This window comes from Pieris napi, chromosome 22, assembly GCF_905475465.1.
Source record: "Pieris napi chromosome 22, ilPieNapi1.2, whole genome shotgun sequence".
In the NCBI taxonomy this organism is placed as follows: domain Eukaryota; kingdom Metazoa; phylum Arthropoda; class Insecta; order Lepidoptera; family Pieridae; genus Pieris; species Pieris napi.
The window spans coordinates 8,107,768-8,128,332 of NC_062255.1; the positions used below are offsets into that span (position 1 = coordinate 8,107,768).

The window sequence follows — 20,565 nt, forward strand, 5'->3', positions numbered from 1 at the left end:
GATAAACCTGGGTTTTATTTGTGTTAAATTGGACTAGGAACGCATCGCCCCAATCCGAAACGATATTTAATGTCCAATTAAGATGTTCAACCGTAGCCGCCCTTTTGGTTTATTTTGATTTGATCTATCTGGATTAATTTTAGCATGTCGTTGATATGTATCAGAAATAGAGTCGCAGAAAGCACAGATCTTTGTATTACTGGCATTAACAACCATTCAACCAGAAGAGGAGAGATCCACGACTACCTTAAGTCACCGCTCCTTCATATAATGGGAGCTTGCCTGAAGGGCTTGCGTGCCAAAGTTATCAAAGGCCTTAGAAATGACAAGACAAACGGCAAGTGCTTTACCATGGAATTCCAAGGCCTCCACCATTAGATGTGTAAATTAGAAAGTCAACAGCTTCTATTCTTCGCTAAGAAGGCGACTATTTAATAAACGCTATAACCTTAAGAAGAACAGAGGTAGCAGGAATTGATCGATATAGTTAGTAGGATCGGTACAGCTACCTTTTTTAGGCGCAGGCTGCATGTTAGGAAACTTCCTGTTCTTGGGCACGTTTCGTCCTGAAAGAAAGTTTGTATGTATGGATGGATGTTTGTATTACTCTTTCACGTAAAAACTACTGAATAGATTTTAGTAAAACTTTACAATAATATAGCTTATACAGAAGAATAACATATAGGATATTATTTATAAAGATATTGTGTGAATAGTCAAAGTATCAAGTAAGTAGGAAAAAATCTACCATCTGCGAGCTATTCTGGCGTGCGCTGCCAAAACCGCGAGAGTTCCCCATATGTAATGTATGATGGAAATGTTTAAAAAGTCCTACATAAAAGCCCGCCACAGTATATATCTATATCTTATGTGTAAGCTATTATAGCCAAAATAGTGAACCGAAACTAAAAATAACTACAATAAAAATTGATAATTTATTTCTTATGCAAATTTGGTAGCAATAAATTGATTCCTACATGAAAATCACTTATCGCTTCTGGTATTTAAAGTATATAAAATATGTCTTTCACGCTACATCGTTTGGACAAAAATTATTTTAATACTGCGCAGACGAAGTGACGGGCGCCAGATTGTAATTAATAATATAAAAAAATAAAAATTTGTTTATTCATTTGACAACAATTCATTATAATGAGTAAGATTTGGGAACCCTTTTAAGTAAATATATACCTGTGTCAGGGTTTCCAGCTCTTCCATAACAAACTTTATATAGGTCTACCAGGATCTGATGGCAAAAAGGGAAAAAATAAATTGACGCTAGCAATACTGGGGAAATTGGAGTAAAACGTTTTGATACTTTTTTTTCCTTATAGCGTCTGATTGTGTGTGATACATGCAAATATAAAAATTTATCCAATGATCAAGGATAATTTTTGAAAATGTGGCGAATGTGGGGTTTGAAATTTAGATGAAAACTCCAATTACTCTGTTCATGAGTTTATTAATTAAGAACTTGAAAATGGTTCCAAATACTGCACATCCATAAAAAAGTCTTCAACGCAGTATTTATGATAAACCTTTCCTCCTGCATCTAAATTAACCGATCATTCATAGAACACTATGAACTGATTTTCAATTTTTATTACATGTTCACAAGATTTTCGCCATTCATCGATCCCTATTTGAGAGAAAGAATCAGTGTAAAACTCATTTATCTTGTTTCTGATCAATTCTAAATCAAAACTATCCAAGTTTATTTGTAGTATAAGAAACCCCTGAAATAAACCAAAGTTTAGTATTAGTACATAATATAATACACACGAAAAATCTCATAAACCAAACTATCAAGACGTGTCATTCCTACTAACCGGTCAACGCTTGCACATGGCTCAATATCGATGATTGTGTATTTTCTGCATCTTGTTGATCAAGTATTCTTTGATAAACATTGAAAACAATATGTCTTGCTTGCGATCGAAGAGGTTTCTTCGACATTTTCATCACTTTTTAAAGGAAATTTGAAGCCAAACCAAAAACAATTCCTCGAAATTTCAGTTGACAGATGAAATTTTTCTTTTATTGCCATATGAAAATCGCTAATTTTTAAATTTTTTTTTTGCCATCAGATTCTGGTAGACTATAGTAAATTTCATAATAAAATTTTTATATATATACTGCTCAAAACAATTACGGGAACAAAACTTTAAAGTAGAACTAAACTTTTTACTTAAGGTTTTAATTATTACTGGCCACTAGATAATGTTAAGGCATTGTCGAAGAAAATAAAAAACAAAAGTGCATCGGCGTTTTGGTTAGTAGTCCTATAATAAAGTGGCAGTGTGTCTAGAAACACCTAAAAACAAAGTGACGTCTTTGAATTTTCATTACTTTCTAATCACAGAAAACACATTTTAAGTAGTTTTTTTCAATCTTTTGAGTATTAATAGAAATTGAAGTGAGCCTTTTGAGTATTGTTATTCATTGAAGATCTAGGAGTAGCCCCTTCTGTTATCTACAGACTTTGGAAGCGATACCGTGAGACGGTAGAATACTCACGAAGGCGTGGTCAAGGTTGAAAGAGAAAAACTACACGTTTGCAAGATCGCTACATCGTCAACTGTGCTTTACGTAACCGCACCACAACTGCAAGAGATCTACAAAATACACTAAGGACGGCTACTGGTGTAGAAATTTCCGACCAGACGGTAAGAAATAGGTTGTTGGAAGCCAATTTGAGATCACACCGACCAGTTCGGGCTGTGCGTCTAACAATTCAACATAGACCAGCTCGCCGACAGTTCGCGCAAAATCACGCTAATTGGCAACTTCGACATTGGAGGCCAGTGCTTTTTACTGACGAATCACGATTCCGTCTAACACGTTGCGATGGTCGTTTCCGTGTTTACAGACGCCGAGGCGAGCGATACAGTGCAGCAGCAGTCCAGGAATATGACAAATTTGGATGTGGCTCTGTGATGGTTTGGGGCAGAGTTAGTTTGGACGAGCGCACAGATCTCGTCGTTGTTCCCGGGCGCTTGTGTGCTCAAACTTACATTGAAAATGTGCTCGAAGATCATGTTTGGCCCGCAGCATATGGTATGGGCCCAGATTTCCTTTTAATGCAAGATAATGCCAGGCCGCATACTGCAGCCATCACGTCAGATTACTTACGACAGCAGGAAACCGTGTAATGGAGTGGCCTTCCATGAGCCCTGACCTAAATCCAATTGAACAAATTTGGAACTTGCTTTACAGGCGCATCCGGAAGCGTCCGATTGCACCTCAAACACTGCAGCAGCTCACTGAAGCGTTGATTGAAGAATGGGAGCGAATTCCACAAGAAGATATTCGGAGGATCATACGAAGCATGCTGCGTCGTTGTCAAGCCGTGATTAGGGCTCATGGAGGCCACACACGTTACTGAAAGTCACTAAAGACGAATATTCAAACTATATAAGGATATTTCTTTGATGGACCTTTTTTATCATCAATTAGTTTTTCGTCTACAATGAACATTTTAATTTTTTTTTAACAAAAAAAATACATATTGAATTGTTTTATTAATTGTAGTATTTAACAAATTAACAAGGTAAAAAATAGCGTACAAGTTAATTTTAATTTTAATTTAGTTTAAGTAATAGAAAGGAGAAAAATCTTGTTCCGCTAATTGTTTTGAGCAGTATATATATACATAATTTAATTACATCTTTTTAAAGATTAGTGAGATGAGTGAGTGTGTGGGTGCATGTTAGTGAATGAGTAAGTGTGTGGTGCATGTGAGTGAGTGAGTGAGTGACTCCATACCTTGACAAATCACATCAGCGATACAGCCCGCGCAGGCTGACGGGTCAGTGGTAGTGAAGCATACCTTCTGTCATGGATAAGACGCAAAGAAATCTTATCCCAGTTTTCACACTCTCCTCCGATGTTCAAAGTGGGGTATAAACAGAAACCACTTACCTAATAGATCTGAGGTCACAAGAAGGTCAAGACAATTGGCAGTATGGTTTTCAATTTCCGGCACTCGGCACTCGAGGTTATAAGAAGTCGCAAGGTCGTTCCCCCGTGTGATCTGTTCTCATATGGAAATAAACATTCCGAATGCTGTGCATTAAAATCTCCAAAAAGTACAAGCAGAGCAGCCGCATAAGTAAAAAGTCTAGTCTTTTAGTATAACCAATAACCATAGATAATAATTTTGTCAATTACCGTATCAATTAGTACCAGAGTAGTTTTTCTGTAAAAGCACATCTTTAAGAACACAAATTCGCAAACTAAGTTCTATTTTTGTACTTTTTCATGTTGATGTTATGCGGTTGAATATGCTATTAAGTGAAGACGAGCCACGAGGTAATGCAAAGGGGGTACTCTCTGTATTTTAAGCGCTTATGGAAATTTGTTCTGGAGACTGCAGGGCTGCCTGAAATCCCCTGTCAATGACGATTCGTCTCCAGTCCCTGGCACATTGAAGTCAATCCAGGATAATACACGTGCGGCACAAGCGGATGGGCAGGCTTCCGTGAGTGATTTTTATAGTTACAACGGCCAGCTGTAAACCGACGTTCCAGATCTCGCGACCATCCAAGCACACCAGTAGCTTTTGGTCACTCAATGCAACTGGGCTACCCAACAACTTCGATAAGTAGCTACAAAAACATCATCCCGGAACACAACTGGCCATGGTTCTGCTAACACTAGTGTTCCACTTCATAACAGCAGATGTATACTTGGAATGTTCTAGAGAACGCTGTACTCATTCCATGAGCGATTCCCACCAAGACAAGATAAAAAAATAAAACCTTTTTTAATGGATATAAAAGGATTTGAAGTATTATTTACACGTTTCCATAATAAGCGTGATAATGAGAAGGTATTAAATAATCTTTTGATTATGGAAAATTTATGGAAATTTTATTCAGGTGCTTTTCATTGCGATGCAGAACTTATGGATATCCTATGTTTAAAAAAATCTGATATGCATTGTGTAATACTAATAAAGTTTTATTAAAGTGCTTTTTCGTAAAAAAAGAAAATCAAGTTCGTATCTAAAGTGCACGCATTGCTGCCGAACACGGCAGTTGGCATTAATTCGTAATTATTTTGTAGCAAAAAGTAAGGTGGGGTGGTTTAACTTGATTTGCAAAGCTCTCATGTTGCATCAGAAATGATGGCCGAATAGAGCGTCTTGCATCAGAAAGGCTTACCCGGTGGAATGTTACTTTTTTTATTCGACTTCTATAACATTTAAATATTTTTTAGATAATTGATAATTTTCAAAGAAGCTATGCTATGTCTTTCTTAGCAGTCGATTCGAAATGTACAAACTAGCGCCCTTTACTAAATATTAGCAATATTTTCCTTTTCGTTTTATTACACAAATGCTAACAAGACTTCTAAATTTATACCTGAATCGATTCGCAATTTTATAAGCGAATAAATTTACCTACAATATAATGTATGACATTATGGTTTGGAAATATTTTAGCGGTTTTCTTTAACCTAGTAGGTGATCAACATTGTGTTTAACATAAATATTCTTTATCTAAAATATGCTCCTTTCTTCAAGGTGTTGTCCTATATTGTACAAACAATTGATATTTGGGTACATAGTAAGAAAAAGGCATTGGGGCGCGGGGTCTGCCACAATCGCTTGCTTAACACTGCTATTTTTATTTTACTTTAAAAAGCGTAAGTGTATAAATACTTCTATCTAAATATTACGCATATATATGTAATTTAGCATTTGCCATAGATAACAATAACAACACATTGATTATATTTACTTTATAAATATAATGCAACCTACAAAGTTAAATGTAAGGGTTGTGTGGCAGTTAACACAGCATTATCATCAGTCATCTGGGAACCGCGCGCGGGAAAAGTAGCCCGCTGTCAAAGGTATTTTATTCGATATGGCAACTATTTTACGAAGGATATGGAAGAACCATTCAAAGCACAAAAGTAAGTAAATTTTAAAGCTAATTATTATTTATGACATGGTTTTTACATATACATAATTACTTCAATTGCCTTATTTTTGCTACGTTAAATACTTTTTTTGTGTAGTTGTTATAAAATTTCAAAGTTTACTTCCTATAAAACCCATAGTTTTGAACACCTTAATGATTAAGAAAATATATATATTTTTTTAAATTAGCTGAAATATTTAAAATAAAATTTAATAAGATAAAACTACTATAAGCTTCAATTGCTAAAAGGTTCTCATACGAAGGAAATCCTAATTAATTAGATTGTTAATCAAATTGAATTAAAATTTGTTTATTTTTATTTTTTATAAAACAATATATATTCTGCACCATTTTAATTAGTTTCACGTTAATTAGTATTTAATTGCTGGCAGTAATTTCTTCGCGCCTTTTATGTTTTCCATAAGGTCTAGACCGAGTTCTAAAGTCTAGTTGTCACAGGTTTCTCTCTAATTAGTTAGGAATTAGATCTCTCTTAACCTTACTCAGAAAAAGTTATATTTGTCTGGGCCTGTTTGTCAGCTTTATTAAAATTAAAAGGAGGTTTTTGATAATTAACGTAACTCCTTACTGAAGCTCACTTGTCTTAAATAAGTGATTATTATGGTTTGAATAATATCTTTTGAAGTATAATGTTCCGTAATTGCGTTATGGGTATGGTTTCGATAAATTTCAGAGTGTTTCGTAAAAAAAAATTAAGTCCCTTTTCTGTACCTCTCCGAAAAAAACATTGTTTTTATTATTCCCAAAAAACATAAATCAAAATATTATATATTCATATATATATTATAATATGTATGATTATGAACGTCAATAAAAGAATAATTATATTCACATTTACTGCCAGTTCTCAAATCAAGGGCGTAGAACGGACGGGAAATCTCATTAAATTCAGCGCTATTCCTTTTTTAACCGCGTTTGGTAAACAACTCTATGGACGCAGTCGGAGTTTAGTATACTCTGTAGGTACTAATGAATTGCATTCTTGTTATTTAATTACGCCATTATTTTTTGTAATTAACAGGTTCAAAAGAGCGATTACACATGTAAGCGGAAAAAATATTACATCCTATTCTGATTATTGTTTTATCTGAAGGTTTATGAACTTTTTACTGTTATTAATATAACATCTTCACGCAATTTATTGTTTTTCCTAGTTCGATGACCACTAAAGTAAAACTCACAGTCGATACTATGCGCTATAAGTATAATGACTCATATATACATGCGCACACACCTGGGGCTTGACCAAGGAGATATTATAACGGAGGAGACCAAATCACTTTCGACAAGAATGACCCACTGACGCTTAAGCCCCTGTACACTATAATATTTCAATTGTGGCCAGTCAAAAGAGATTAGACGCCGTGGCCCAATCGGGCCGGAGAAGATGAATATTTTACGTAATTAAAAAAAAACATGGTGATACTTCATTTAAAAATAAATAATAATAAATCGGTGGCGCTACAACCTCTTTAGGTCTTGGCCTCAGATTTCTGAATCTGTTTCATGATAATTTTTTAAATCTAATAGGCAAGTAGGTGATCAGCCTCCAGTGCCTGACACACGCCGTCGACTTTTTGTCGATGTCGGTTTCCCCACGATGTTTTCTTTCACCGTTCGAGCGAATGTTAAATGCGCACATAGAAAGAAAGTCCATTGGTGCACAGCCGGGGATCGAACCTACGACCTCAGGTATGACGGTCGCACGCTGAAGCCAACACTGCTCTCTACTAATAGAAAGTGCGCAAGATTACTCCTTCTGGACGAAATCTTGAAAAGTTACATGAATGACTTGGGTACTTGAGAAAGGTACCTACTACGGTGGAAAACATCGTGAGGCTCGCCTTAGAACCAAAAAGTCGACGGCATCGGATCACAGAAGGCTGAACACCTACTTGCCTATTACATTTGATCATTAAACAGATACGGAAATCTGAGGCCTAGACCTCAAATGGTTGTAGCGCCATTGATGTTGATATCTGCTATTTTGGCGTGGTTTCTCTGTTATCTGTCGTAACGCAAATCTGTTTATGTATATCATCTCCTTTTTCCGAAGGTGTAGGCGGAGACCACGGATCTCCTCTATACCTCTCTCACTTCATCCACTTTCAAATTCACCATGCATGCTCGTCGGTCTTGGGTTATTTTAACCCTTTTCTAGTACCTCCTGCATTTGGTCCAGGTTGTACGACAAGGTCTACCCAACCCCACTTCACCATCCACGGTGGCTGTGTATATTAAAAATAAAAAATCTTTTATTCATATAGTTAACACAATGTAAACTTATGAACGTCAAAAAAGAAATATACATTAAATGCTTCTTATTTTACATTTACTGCCAGTTCTCATATGGGCCTAGAACGGAAGAGAAGAACTGGCAAATTCTACTTGTTAATCGCTTCTCATTCATCCGTTCTACATGGCCAAAAGGCCATATCAGTAAACATATAGCCTTAGTACACAATTTATCAATTACAGTAACTTATCCACTTTTTCTCCATGTATCAGAATATCGCATACATTCCTATTGACACCTCTTTCAAACGCAAACCTGTCAATACTAAATTCGATAAAACAGTGAAAAGTACCGCCCCAGCTGCATTAATAGAGCATTTAACGAGAACTTAGATAACACAATCAAAATAGACGCAACGACAAAAAATCAGCGATATAAATGTAAATACGCAGTTTATAATTATCTATTATCGCAACCAGTTCACAGCAGAAGATCATTTGCGCCTAATATCTGACCTATAGCCCATTTATGTTATCATATGTCTGACCTAGATAAATGTGATTATTAGGTATTTTTATGCAGATTTTGCAATATCTGCGTAAGCGCACAAAACCATAGAATTTTAGTTAAAATATACGTTTTTTTATGAAAATTTTGTAAAGATTTTAAGCTCCGCTAGTACGCGTATGACATTTAAAAGGTTGATTGATTATTATTGGAACGAAGTTCCTTATCGCGCGCTGTGAAAGGGGGCTAGACGGAAAAAATTCTTACGAAAAGTTGTCACGACACTTTTTTGCTATTTGCTATTGTAATACACCGGTTCTCGTCCGATCACCGAAGTTAAGCAACGTCGGGCGAGGTCAGTACTTGGATGGGTGACCGCCTGGGAACACCTCGTCATGTTGGCTTTTTTTTTTCGTCGTAAGATTGGTGTCGAGAAAATCTATCATACTGTTATGATACCAATTAACATATAAATTAATCGAAAGGAATTTCGTTCCATCCGGGTGTCCCTTGACACCTCTAAAGTTTTTATTTCCTTAATTAGTAATAAATATTAACATTTTTAATTACAATTTTGTTGGACACACTGGACTCTCCTTTAGCATCCGTTTGTGCAAATTATTTTATTTCTTGCGACAAGAAAAAGGTTGCTACTATACTGTTACTTTGAAAAATTAGATTCCAGAAGTCCTACATACAAATATATTAACTGAATATAACCGTTAACTTATTGAGTACATTTTTTCAACCTGGCCATTACCCGTACAAAATAGGATTTATCGTACACGAGCCAGACAAGAAATAAAAACTCAACCGTCAACATTCTAAGTTACCGATATTACTTAGAAAGCTACCTAGTTACAAGGAGTCTACAATTACTATAATCTATTACAATCTACGCATTTGCGAAACTTCCATGTTGCCAATTTCATAAATAATTAAGTTACACCTGCAAATTTAAAAGGCAAACTTAAATTGGATGTAATCTATATATATAAAAATGAAACCCGTTTTCCGTTGTCACGACATAACATGAAAACGGCTTGACCGATTTGTCTGATTCTTTTTTTATAATATTCCTTGAAGTACGAGGATGGTTCTTACGGAGAGAAAAATTAAAAAAAATTGAGTGAAATGTCTAAAAACAATACTTTTCTATATTCCCATACAAAATATTCGTAATAATATTTAAAGGCAATTTGAACTTAAATACCATATCATAAAGTTCAAGTGTTAGTGTAGTGGAGGGGTTCCGGGAAGGTTATTTTTTTACTAGCTAGACCGTTGTCCCGAATAGCAGAATAAGTATTTAAAAAAAATAAAGAATCGACTGTTAGGCGGTACAATGTTCGCCAGGCCAGCTAGTGTTTAATGAAAATGAATTAAATAGTTAAACACAATTTGGACACTAATTTGGATATAATTGCGTAATTAATTAAGTAAGAATAACTCCGTATTAGCTTAGATAGAACCTATTTTTGCAATTTTAAAGCAAGACTTTGTTGATCACTATTAAACCTCACATCACCACAACTATGCAAAAAACTCAGTTTTGTATCGCGCAGCCCGGATATAAAACGACCAATATTTAGGCCTTGACATGTTTAAGCTATCGCGGAATATGGTTAAAGTAGTATTAAGAATATCCATAGCGCAAAATCACCTGCATTACGAGCATACCCCAAATACACACCCTCACTTTTATACCATCACACATCACAACCAAATTAGGTATTACCAAGTTAAATGTATTGGATAATTTTTATTGTTCTTTCCCTTTTGTAAATATTTGAACATATTGTGTATTCCATCTTTGGCTTTATTTTTAGTGTTATTGTTTGTTTTTATATATTTTTTTGTTAGCTGTTACGAAATAGATAAATAAATATATGTATTTGGTATTAGTAAAATACTTACAACGATATAATTTAAAAATACATTTAAGGGGAAATGCGATATCATGTATTTCTTCACATAATTTTGATGTCGTTACAATTATTATATGCCAGCAAAAAATAATATTTTTTTAAAAGTTTATCGAAATATAATAAAAGTATTTATCAACAGCATAAAACATTTGAAGAATCTAGAATTCTAAATGAGTGTGCATATAATCTAGATAAATACAATTATTTTTAAGATAATTATGATCGAGAAGGAAACTGCAGCTGTCTGATTAGTTTATCTCTTTATGCGCTTTCTACGCAATTTTTAATTAATATAATTGTGCTCTCATATTCGTATCTGGTATTTACATATAAAGTTAATTATTTATTTTTTTATACACGGGCCCGTAATTAACTTCATATGTTAGAATGGTCCTATCCCATACAAAAAAGTAGCGCTACAACCTCTTTAGGTCTGGGCCACATTTCTGTATCTGTTTCGTGATCATTTATTTTCTCTAATAGACGAGTAGGTGATCAGACTTCTGTGCCTGACACACGCAATCGACTAAGGCGATTTCCTCACGATGTTTTCCTTCACGCTGATATCACTAGGTCAATACTGATCTATGCATACAAAAACAAAGGCTAAAAATACTTGGTATTATAATTATCCAGATATTCAAAGAAAACATAATAATTTAGTATACTTATTTGTAAAGTATTTAAATTAATAAAGTACATAACTTTTTATTTTTTTTTAATTCCATTTATTTTGTTGTTTATTTTTGTTGACTAAAGTCGAAAATGTACTAAATTACACTAGTACACTACTAAATTATAATTTAGAATATAATCTAAAATTTTATAATCTAAAATATAATTATAAGGGTCTGTTTCACAAAGTACGGATAAGTTCCGAATTAGCTATTTATTACTTATTGGTAGGATAAACACTATTGTTGCGTTTCACGACTGTCAGATAGCGCTGATCGTCACATAAAGTCCATCATAAGTTATGCGTCCGATGAAGTGTCAAATAGCCCAATTTATCTTCCAAATAATTTATGTGTTGCATAGCTATTTGGTAATTTATCCATACATTGTGAAACAGACCCTAAGACTGCTAGCTACATTAAAGCTATTTCTTGTAACTAGCTAGTAGGTGATCAGCCGTCTGTGCCTGGCACATGCCCACAGCCGTCGACTTTCTTGGTCTTGGTCTCTAGACAGCAAGTCCATTAGTGCACAACCGGAGATCGAATCTACGACCTCAGGGATGAGTGGCGCACTCTGAAGCCACTAGACTAACACTGCACTATTCCTTGAAATTTTTTGCAACCACCGACTTTATAAGTGGGTTCTAGAGAGAAACTGGTAGCTAGTAAATCTAAAAAGAATGTAAAAAATAAATTTCCAGAACTTTGTGAAGAATGGGCTCTTGCTGAATGCGAAGGAGAAGGCTGGTGGCGTGAAACACACAACAGTCGTGGTCAATGTGACGTAAGATACGCCGGCGTTGCTCCAGTCGAGCGCGCCGCGTCCGCTCCCGCCACCGCTCTCGCTGTTCGCTCTGCTTTACATACCGCTAAGAGTAAGTATTAAAACGCATATGTAACCATATTGAGCTATGTCACATAATATTAAAAACAATTACAGATTATTTATTTGTGACTTATAAAACTTACACAAATTGTTATTTTTAATTAAGAATGACTTTAATCCATGAACCCGTCAAAACATTTCTCTAGACAAGATCGTGTCGCTACGATGTACAACTATTTACTGCCAAGCTATGCCAACTTTAGTAATCTGTGCCCGTTTTGTGTCACGTGACTAAATAAAAAGCAATATTTTTAATAATAATTATTTGATAAATTAATCATGTACTTCATAAAGCTTTTTAAAACCTTTTTTATATAGATTACTCTCAATAATATTTGTCATACTGTCAAATAGCCTATTGGATTCGATTTGACTGAAATGTTTCGATTCAAGCGCCATGGACTATCACGTACTGGGTCTCCCAACAAGAGCATAACATCTGTCTTTTAAAAATAACATTTAATATATGCCGATAAAACAGAGATTGAATTAAATAAACACGTTGTTAAATATACTATTAAAGTAGTTATCGTGTACCTACCTATTAGTTCAGAAGCTCCAGAAGCTTCCTAAAAACTAACGTATATACATCTTCATAATATTGACAATATGAAATGTGTGCCTTACAGCTGGAAATCTAAAACTACCTAAGGTGAACGTGGATATCAGTTCAAAAGGGATTATCGTGTCGGATGCTGAGTCACAAGAAAATGTACTTAGTGTATCAATATACAGGTATAAAATTAATATAATAAATAATCGATCTTCATGAGCAGCTTTGTAGAAAAACAAATGCAATTCATAATGCCATAAACAAATAATAATACTAAGAAAAACATAAACTGTTTGTTTCTTAATTTCAACTTAGCTTTTAATAAACAATCATTAACTCTGATATTCAATTTGTATCTTTTTCTATCTTTTCCAATAAAATAATTTATGTAGTTTTACAGTTTCCCTGGAAATCCAACCTACGAATAAAATAAAATGGGGGATAAAACTAAAGTTATGTCAATAAAATACCTCGTCCGCCCACTCCATACTCTACGTGTAAACATTTTTAATGTATGTGTATAATTAATTTTAGACATAGTAACATAAATTAGATTTGCACTTATAAACTTTGACTTCCGGTACACAGCGTAACTGCTACGCCGTAGAATACCTACGTATTTTCTTTTTAGGATTTCCTATTGTTCTGCGGACGCCGCTAATGCCCGCGTTTTCGCTGTGGTCGAAGGCAAAACTGCTGGCGCGAGTGAGACGCATGTTGTGCATGTGTTTGTCTGTGCTAGACGGAGACAGGCGAGGGCTCTTGCCCTCTCTCTCGCACATGCCTTTAATGACGCCTATCAGGTAATGATTAGCAAACTTTTATATAAGCTTTCATTTAATTCATATAAATACACAATTATGATTTCTAATTATTGTTGAAAGTAAAATCCGGTCAAATTTGGACATCACTAACATATAGAAAATTAACACGTTGAAACCTCTTATCTAAGCTAAAATTTGTATGTGTTAATTTTCTTAGGCATGGCAAGCCAGTGAAGCGAGTTCACTTCAAGCGGGTGGCAGGCGCCGAATTACTCCTTGGGTTTGTCATAAAATTACTATTAAATATTAAACAATAAAATATTACGCTTTTAGCCCTTCATTAATATGTATTTAGGTTATATTTAATATCAATATAACCACATTTTGCTTTTTTTATTATTTTTAATATTGCTTAAACATTATAGATAAACTAAAAATGTATATAAATTCCTTATAAACTGATAATAATATTAAAGCCCGTTTATTTCCAATCTTTACAAAAGTAGATTTTTTATCCTAATATCCTAACTTCCTTCAGTACCTACCATTGATCCGAGCCCCTTCATGGGTAAAGGCATAATCCAGCTTTTTCCAAATATCTCTGTACATGGCTTTCTTTCTCCATTCGTTTACTGCTAATGTTTCTTTCCTTCTTCCATTATAAACTAAGGAGTTAAAAAATCCTTAAAGGTACTGTTTAAAATCCATAATTTTTTAATGTTTTTTGTTGTTGTAATATTTGAATTTCGCGCCTTTTGCTCCTTGAGTTGTCTTTTATGTTAAGTCTGTTTCTCGTTTGTCTTTGCCCTTCTCTCTACTCTGTGAACATTACTAGCCGATGTATTCTTTTTCAAACTAAAACAAGTCTCAGTTATTTTTCACATATAAAACTACTTATTTCCGTTAAATCATAACATTTCTAAATAAATATATGTAAAATTATGCTATATGTAGTGGTGTTGCGGTGTATATTCTACTATTTGAAATCGGACGGCGGACCAGTTTTTGCGTTTATTTGTTATATTATAAATATCAATTATACATATCATACAATTTTAAGGCAAATTTCTCAAGTGATTCTGATGAGGACTCCGACAATGAACAGTGGCAGAGCCCGGAGCCGCTGGTGACGTTTTGAACTCTTGGACAACACTAACTAACTAAAAAAGTAAACTATTACAAGACAGATAACAACGGAGAAGAAATTTTGTCTATTTTATTTGTATGGTTCTTGGTCAGTTATGCGTGGAGTGCTTTTTGTGTCCGCTAAGATAATCCTTTGCGCATGCGCAGTGATTTGGCCGTAGTAGAAATTCGATATTATTTGGCCATTCTCAATAAACTATTCACTATTTTGTCATAAAGATCTCTTTTAGCACTCACTTTTCAGATTTTCATGAATATATTTTACTAACCTTGTTCTAACAATATTTTAGGCCCGACAAGTATTACGTAAGCAGATTTACTGCAATTTAGCCCCCCCCCCTTCATCTTGTCAGCAAAAGTAAGCAAAGCTCTCAAAAATAGAACATAAACGTATACATTTTTTGTAGGAATCCTCGAAAATGCATTTCGTTTTTAAGCATAGACTATGTGTGGCAAATATGTGAAAAAAGTAAATAATCACTGTTGACGTAATCAACAAATAAGAAAATCAAAGAACAACCCTCCACCCCTACAGTGCTTAAGTAATACTTGAACGATCCAACTGACACACAAAAATACATCTTATTTGGTGCAGTCGATTTATTTTAACTTAGATAATTAATGTAATTTTAAATCTATGAAGTATGTGTAAATATGTTTTTAATATTTTTATCGGTTATTAAGATTATCATAAGTTTAATAATGGATGTTTAACAATCTTCTTTTAGGTATCTGTGTGCACTTTTTTTGGCAAAGGCCTCCTCCAAATCCCACTCTCTGTCATATACCACCTGCTATTTTATTAAATTGTTGTATCCACCTTCTAAGTTGTCTTCCTCTATTTCGTTTGCTATACCTTGGGCACCAGTTTAGTAGTTTTTTTCTCCACTTTTCTGTTCCTCTTGCCATGAGCCCAATTCTACTGTAGTTTATTATTTATTAAAAGTTTAAAACTCGATAAAGGCTATTTATAAGAACAATATTATTTTCTTAGTTGTAAGTTACATAGGACATATTATATTTGTAACTAATTATACAAAAACGTTGTTTTATTTATTCGATATTCTTAACTTCTATTCGATAAATAGCATACTTGATTCTGACTTAGGGCTATTTACATTTAAGAAATATTCTAATAAATAAATATTTATATTCATATTCTATATTTATAGGCGAGTTATTTTACTGCAGAAATGCGTGCTTATTAATATTTCGGGTAAATGCTCAGTCGTACCTGGAGGCCCCAAATACAGAACATTCTATAATGAGATCCATCGATGTCTAATTTGTTTGTAGGTCGCACGTACGTATCGGATCTGATCAGGCTTAATTTGTGCAGGTATTTAGCAATCGCCCCATGTCCCGTTAAGATCTGCATCATTTGTGGGCTTGTTGTTTTATGTCTAATAATTTGTTAGCCGTCTATAACATTGCTTATAAATAATTTAGATATTTGTAAATGTGTTTGTTAATTAAAAGCAAGTTAGTATGCATACGCAACACAGCCGGTAGATTTCGGTAACGTAATGGTAATAAACCCCCCCCCCCTACCTAGCGGACTGTATATACTCGAAATATGTATATATTCTGCATACAATATAAAAATTAGTATTTCAAATATAAATAAATGAATATTGATATTTAAAAGGCACCGCACTTGCAAGCCCTCTGGAAATGTGAGTGTCTATGGACGCTAACTGAACATCAGGTGAGCCTTGCCCGTTTGTTATATTAAAAAAATTAAACTTAGAATATCGTTTATTTATTAAATCAATAAATTTTTGTCTAAATAATTCTAAACATAATACCTAACATTTACTATAACATATTTTATCACCTATGATAAGATTCAGTGTAGAGAGTTTGATTAAAAAGAGAGTCAAAAACGTATTGGTTTTGACATACTTTTCGCAAAATGTAGAGTTTGTATTAACATAACTGAAGCTACACATAACATCAAATTTCCTAAACAGAAAATATATATTATGTATGAAGCAGAAATCAGAGGAATGTAGGCAGAGAGGGTTGCAGCATTACTGTACCATAATGAAGAATTAAGTTTTGGTTTGAGACATGAATCGTAGTTTCATCTGTTTTCAGAAAAACCTTATTTGTTGATAGACTGTCTATTATTGCCTAAAATAAATAGGTACTTCAATTGTTATTTCATAGGAAATCTATCACAGTCTTTAGTTAAAACGGCACTGTTGAAAGAGTTTCAGCCTACGCAGACCGAGTTGTGAGAGGAAAAGCGGCGAGGAGCACGCTCTCCCACCATGGTGGTTTATCATCATATAGTCGTAGCAGTTGGTGACACCATCGCCATTGCAGTCCTGGAAACATATTTCAATATTGTTTCAAATTTTCAATAATAAAAAAATTATATAACTTTTATAAATTATATGGATTTTATATTAGATTGTACCGGTGACCCTAGAGCTGGTGCTTTCCTTGCTCAAGTAATAAGTATGGCAATACGGCTAGGTAATGTTGCCACTTGCCAGCATTAAAGGTACACATACTGCCGAAGGGGTAATTTTTTAAAATTTGTTTTAATTTTCGGTTTATCATTTTTTTAAAATTATTATTACTATGTAGATTAAGAAGATTATAAAATATGTATATATGTGTGTTCGAAATCAATTTACTGATACACATAACGATACAATGTTCTAGATTTAAATGTTTACGTACCTTTCCAAATCTTGCCATATAATTCTCTATAATTTTGATAGAACAGTAGTAGTCTCTGGCGCAGTCTTCGTAGGCTGCAAATATTAATTTATCAATTACCAAAACACACAAATGCTTTGTTCATTTAGAAATATATGAAGAAAAGAACTTTGTTACTCTTTATATTTATTAAGAAATAAACAGATACTTTAACAGAAACAAAAGGAAGAAATAAAATATATAGCTAGAGTATTTGATGTATCCTAGAACAGTTTCACGGAAAAGTACAATATTAAGGAGATCACACATAATATTATGAAGACGAGATAAAAAAACCAGATATACAACATGAAGTTGATGCCGATTTATCTGCTGAATTTAATTTTGAAGTCGAAAAGAGAAATAGTATAAAAGCTTATTAAAAACGATGTTAATAAACTTATTAATTGGAAGAAATTGTCATTGTTTATTCCAACAATTCGGACATAATCTAATCGGTACAGTTTTTTTCAGTCTCTGTAGTACGTAATGTGTCACGAACACAAAAAAATCATTGAAATCGAAATAGCTATTAAATATACCGTTAGCTGAACCTTTTTTATCATATTTATTCAATGATTGTGAACATTTCTTCACATCTTTTGACGTGACAACGTCTTATAAATCGATGGAGCCGGCTGCACGCACGAAAAAACATGACTCATGCGGCGTTACCTCGCTCTGAGGCGTTCCATTTAAGGCTTGAAGTGCAAGCGAGAGCGACAGAGAGGCACGATCGGACTCCGCGCTCTTCAGCGTTCGACATCTGTCTCTCTCCTACTTGAGTGAGCGATTCGTGACGTTGTCACGTTCAACTATCGTCAGTAAACCGACTTTACAGACAACCGATTTATTTTTTATTATTATTAGCGTGTACCTTCTTTCCTATCCGGGCTATCGTCTGGCAGCGTGGGTTTCCCTGCATCCACCCAGTACACCCGTGATATGTAGAAGGGTCCACAATACCCGTCAGAGCACGTGTGAGAAAGGTCACAGCCTGCTACATGGCACAGACACCGAATACAGTTTTCGTTCAAATTTGTTACGTAGATACCTAAAATCATATATTTTTCAATTTAATATAGTGTGTTCTTATTTTTTGGCTATTAGGGGTATGAAATTTTCAGACTTTTTTTTTAGAATTTATAATTTGCTATAAGCATAATATACATGAATACGAGTCTTCGGTCTTAGTGTGATATTCAGAGATATGTTTAGCGCAACTCCAATACATTTTGGACGCATGGAATCAATTATCAAATTTACTAAGTTACGATTTATAATCCTAACCTTAGGATCAACTTGGCAATATAACAACTATTTCGCGAAGAGATTTATTATACAAGGATACGAAACAGATCAAAAGCAGCTCTTGCTTATATAAGCTATATATTATATAATTTATATCTATATATAATCCCCCAAAACAACCCTGATGCCCGGAAAATAAATACACTTTTCGTTTGATCATAATCCGACACCACAATTAGATTTGAAACTTCGAAAACATTGTTTTGCTAACTGACAAAAGCTACAGTTATATAAGAAGATTATCTTCGAAAGACCAGTAAGAAATTAAGTAACACAGTGCAACCTCGATATAACAAATCGGAGGGGAACAAGAAAATATTCGTAATATCAAGTAATTCGTTGAACTGAGGTTTGTTATGTTGAGGTTAGATTGGTCTAAAATTCGTTATAAAGAGGTAAAATAATAGTTTTATTCACCTCAATATTATGTACTTATCTTGTTATAGCGAACAACTTCTACTAATAAATGATAACACATTTTCATCAAATTACTATATGTATTTGCTATGTACTAATAATTACGTATCCACACAAAATATCTCATATTAATAAGTTAGAAATAACTTCTAACATAATCATAGCAGTTTAGACTTCAAATAAACACAAAGACTTACCGAGTACACTACTTAAAAAGCCTAAAATTAATACTGGTACTTGACACTTCATTATTATCACTTGTACCTAATCACACAACACTCTGATTTCTCTCGAGCCGGATGACACAATGATGAGTGATTTGCTGAAATCGCCACAAAAAACAATCAATAAGAAATAAAAAATATCCCGTAAAAACCAGTGAGGTGCTATTGTAAGAACTGTATTAAGGCGCTCGGTTACTTATTAATAAACGATCTAATGTATTATTCTCGGAATAAAGTGACGAATAAATTAGCCGAGTTGATTACAATCGAAATGTAACATCCGTGTAAGCTTAAGGTCGCTTTGAGATGATGGATTATGAATTGCGACAATAATAATATAATATCACGACTACATATGAAGAACAACTGATATTGCCTTTTTGATTTTCTGTAACAATTTATGAAATAGTTGAGTTGAAATTCAAGTAATACTTCATGCTGACTCCGCTGACGCTATGTAGAAGGTATGTTAGATATTTAGTTAAATAAATATGTCTTAGATCCGCATTCTTATTCGAGAATAACCTCGTCTAAAATGCTGTATAATATCTGGCTCGAAGGACCAAAATGTGCGGTCCCTAGGTCGACGGGATGCTTTAAATCGATATTGTATTTTATTCTTTACCAATCACTCACTCACAAAATAATAAATGCTAATTAATTACATTATATTAACGCTAAATGCGTTATGCTATGCGTGTGCTATGATTATAAAATTATGAAGATATTGCGTCTGACTAAGATTTAGGTAATAGCCACGCTTAAGAAAACCTTAGTACGCAAAAGCCTTGGCTCGTACTATGTCAAACTTTATATATAAAGTATACTTTGTGTCTGGATATAAGTTTAAGAGTTGTTCTACAATATCGGCCTTAGTTGGGAAGCGCGTTTTCCCGTAAATGCGTTTGCGGTGTAGTACACACCGATTATTATCTGTTCTAATCACACCATGAGTACATTTCTGCAGCCATTTATTTTCGTCAATTGCATGGGTATTATTTCAAATGTACGACCAGACGTTTAGATCCATAAATGTTAAGGAACTCATATTAGTATCAGGATGTATGGGACTTAAAAGACTGGCGTTAATTATGGAGATTCAATTTACTGTAATATAACCATAGTTCTAGTCTTACTAGCTATTGAATATAGACTAACAGTTTCATAAATTAGAAGCAACTGATTCTGAGATTTTAGATTATGTATTTAGTATATACATATTATTACTATATACTAATTTATTAAAGTATTCC

At 34.0% G+C, this 20,565-nt stretch overlaps 2 protein-coding genes across 2 annotated transcripts; one reads left to right on the forward strand and one right to left on the reverse strand.

Moving 5' to 3' along the window:
- Positions 1-5,785: 5,785 nt before the first annotated feature.
- Positions 5,786-14,652, forward strand: LOC125060962 (low density lipoprotein receptor adapter protein 1-A-like). The gene is made up of 6 exons (XM_047666094.1): positions 5,786-5,922; positions 12,001-12,174; positions 12,815-12,920; positions 13,370-13,541; positions 13,720-13,782; positions 14,563-14,652. The coding sequence occupies exons 1-6, from the start codon at positions 5,874-5,876 to the stop codon at positions 14,638-14,640; spliced, it is 642 nt and encodes a 213-aa protein (XP_047522050.1). The 5' UTR covers positions 5,786-5,873; the 3' UTR covers positions 14,641-14,652.
- Positions 14,653-16,455: 1,803 nt separating this feature from the next.
- LOC125060875 (lysozyme-like) lies at positions 16,456-19,622 on the reverse strand. Its single transcript, XM_047665985.1, has 4 exons — positions 19,286-19,622; positions 18,238-18,414; positions 17,343-17,416; positions 16,456-16,981 (listed from the first exon to the last, which is right to left on the reverse strand). Exons 1-4 carry the CDS (start codon positions 19,335-19,337, stop codon positions 16,838-16,840), a joined length of 447 nt encoding a protein of 148 aa, XP_047521941.1. The 5' UTR covers positions 19,338-19,622; the 3' UTR covers positions 16,456-16,837.
- Positions 19,623-20,565: the final 943 nt, after the last annotated feature.

Bases quoted from the DNA above. Each gene is read 5' to 3' on its own strand.
- LOC125060962 (XM_047666094.1), top strand. From the start codon at position 5,874: ATGGCAACTATTTTACGAAGGATATGGAAGAACCATTCAAAGCACAAA. The intron at 12,175-12,814 runs GTAAGTATTAAA...TGTGCCTTACAG, and splicing joins TGCTTTACATACCGCTAAGA to CTGGAAATCTAAAACTACCT. The intron at 12,921-13,369 runs GTATAAAATTAA...TTTTCTTTTTAG, and splicing joins CTTAGTGTATCAATATACAG to GATTTCCTATTGTTCTGCGG.
- LOC125060875 (XM_047665985.1), bottom strand. From the start codon at position 19,337: ATGAAGTGTCAAGTACCAGTATTAATTTTAGGCTTTTTAAGTAGTGTA. The intron at 17,417-18,237 runs GTACACGCTAAT...TAATATTTGCAG, and splicing joins TAGCCCGGATAGGAAAGAAG to CCTACGAAGACTGCGCCAGA. The intron at 16,982-17,342 runs GTACGTAAACAT...ATATGTTTCCAG, and splicing joins ATATGGCAAGATTTGGAAAG to GACTGCAATGGCGATGGTGT.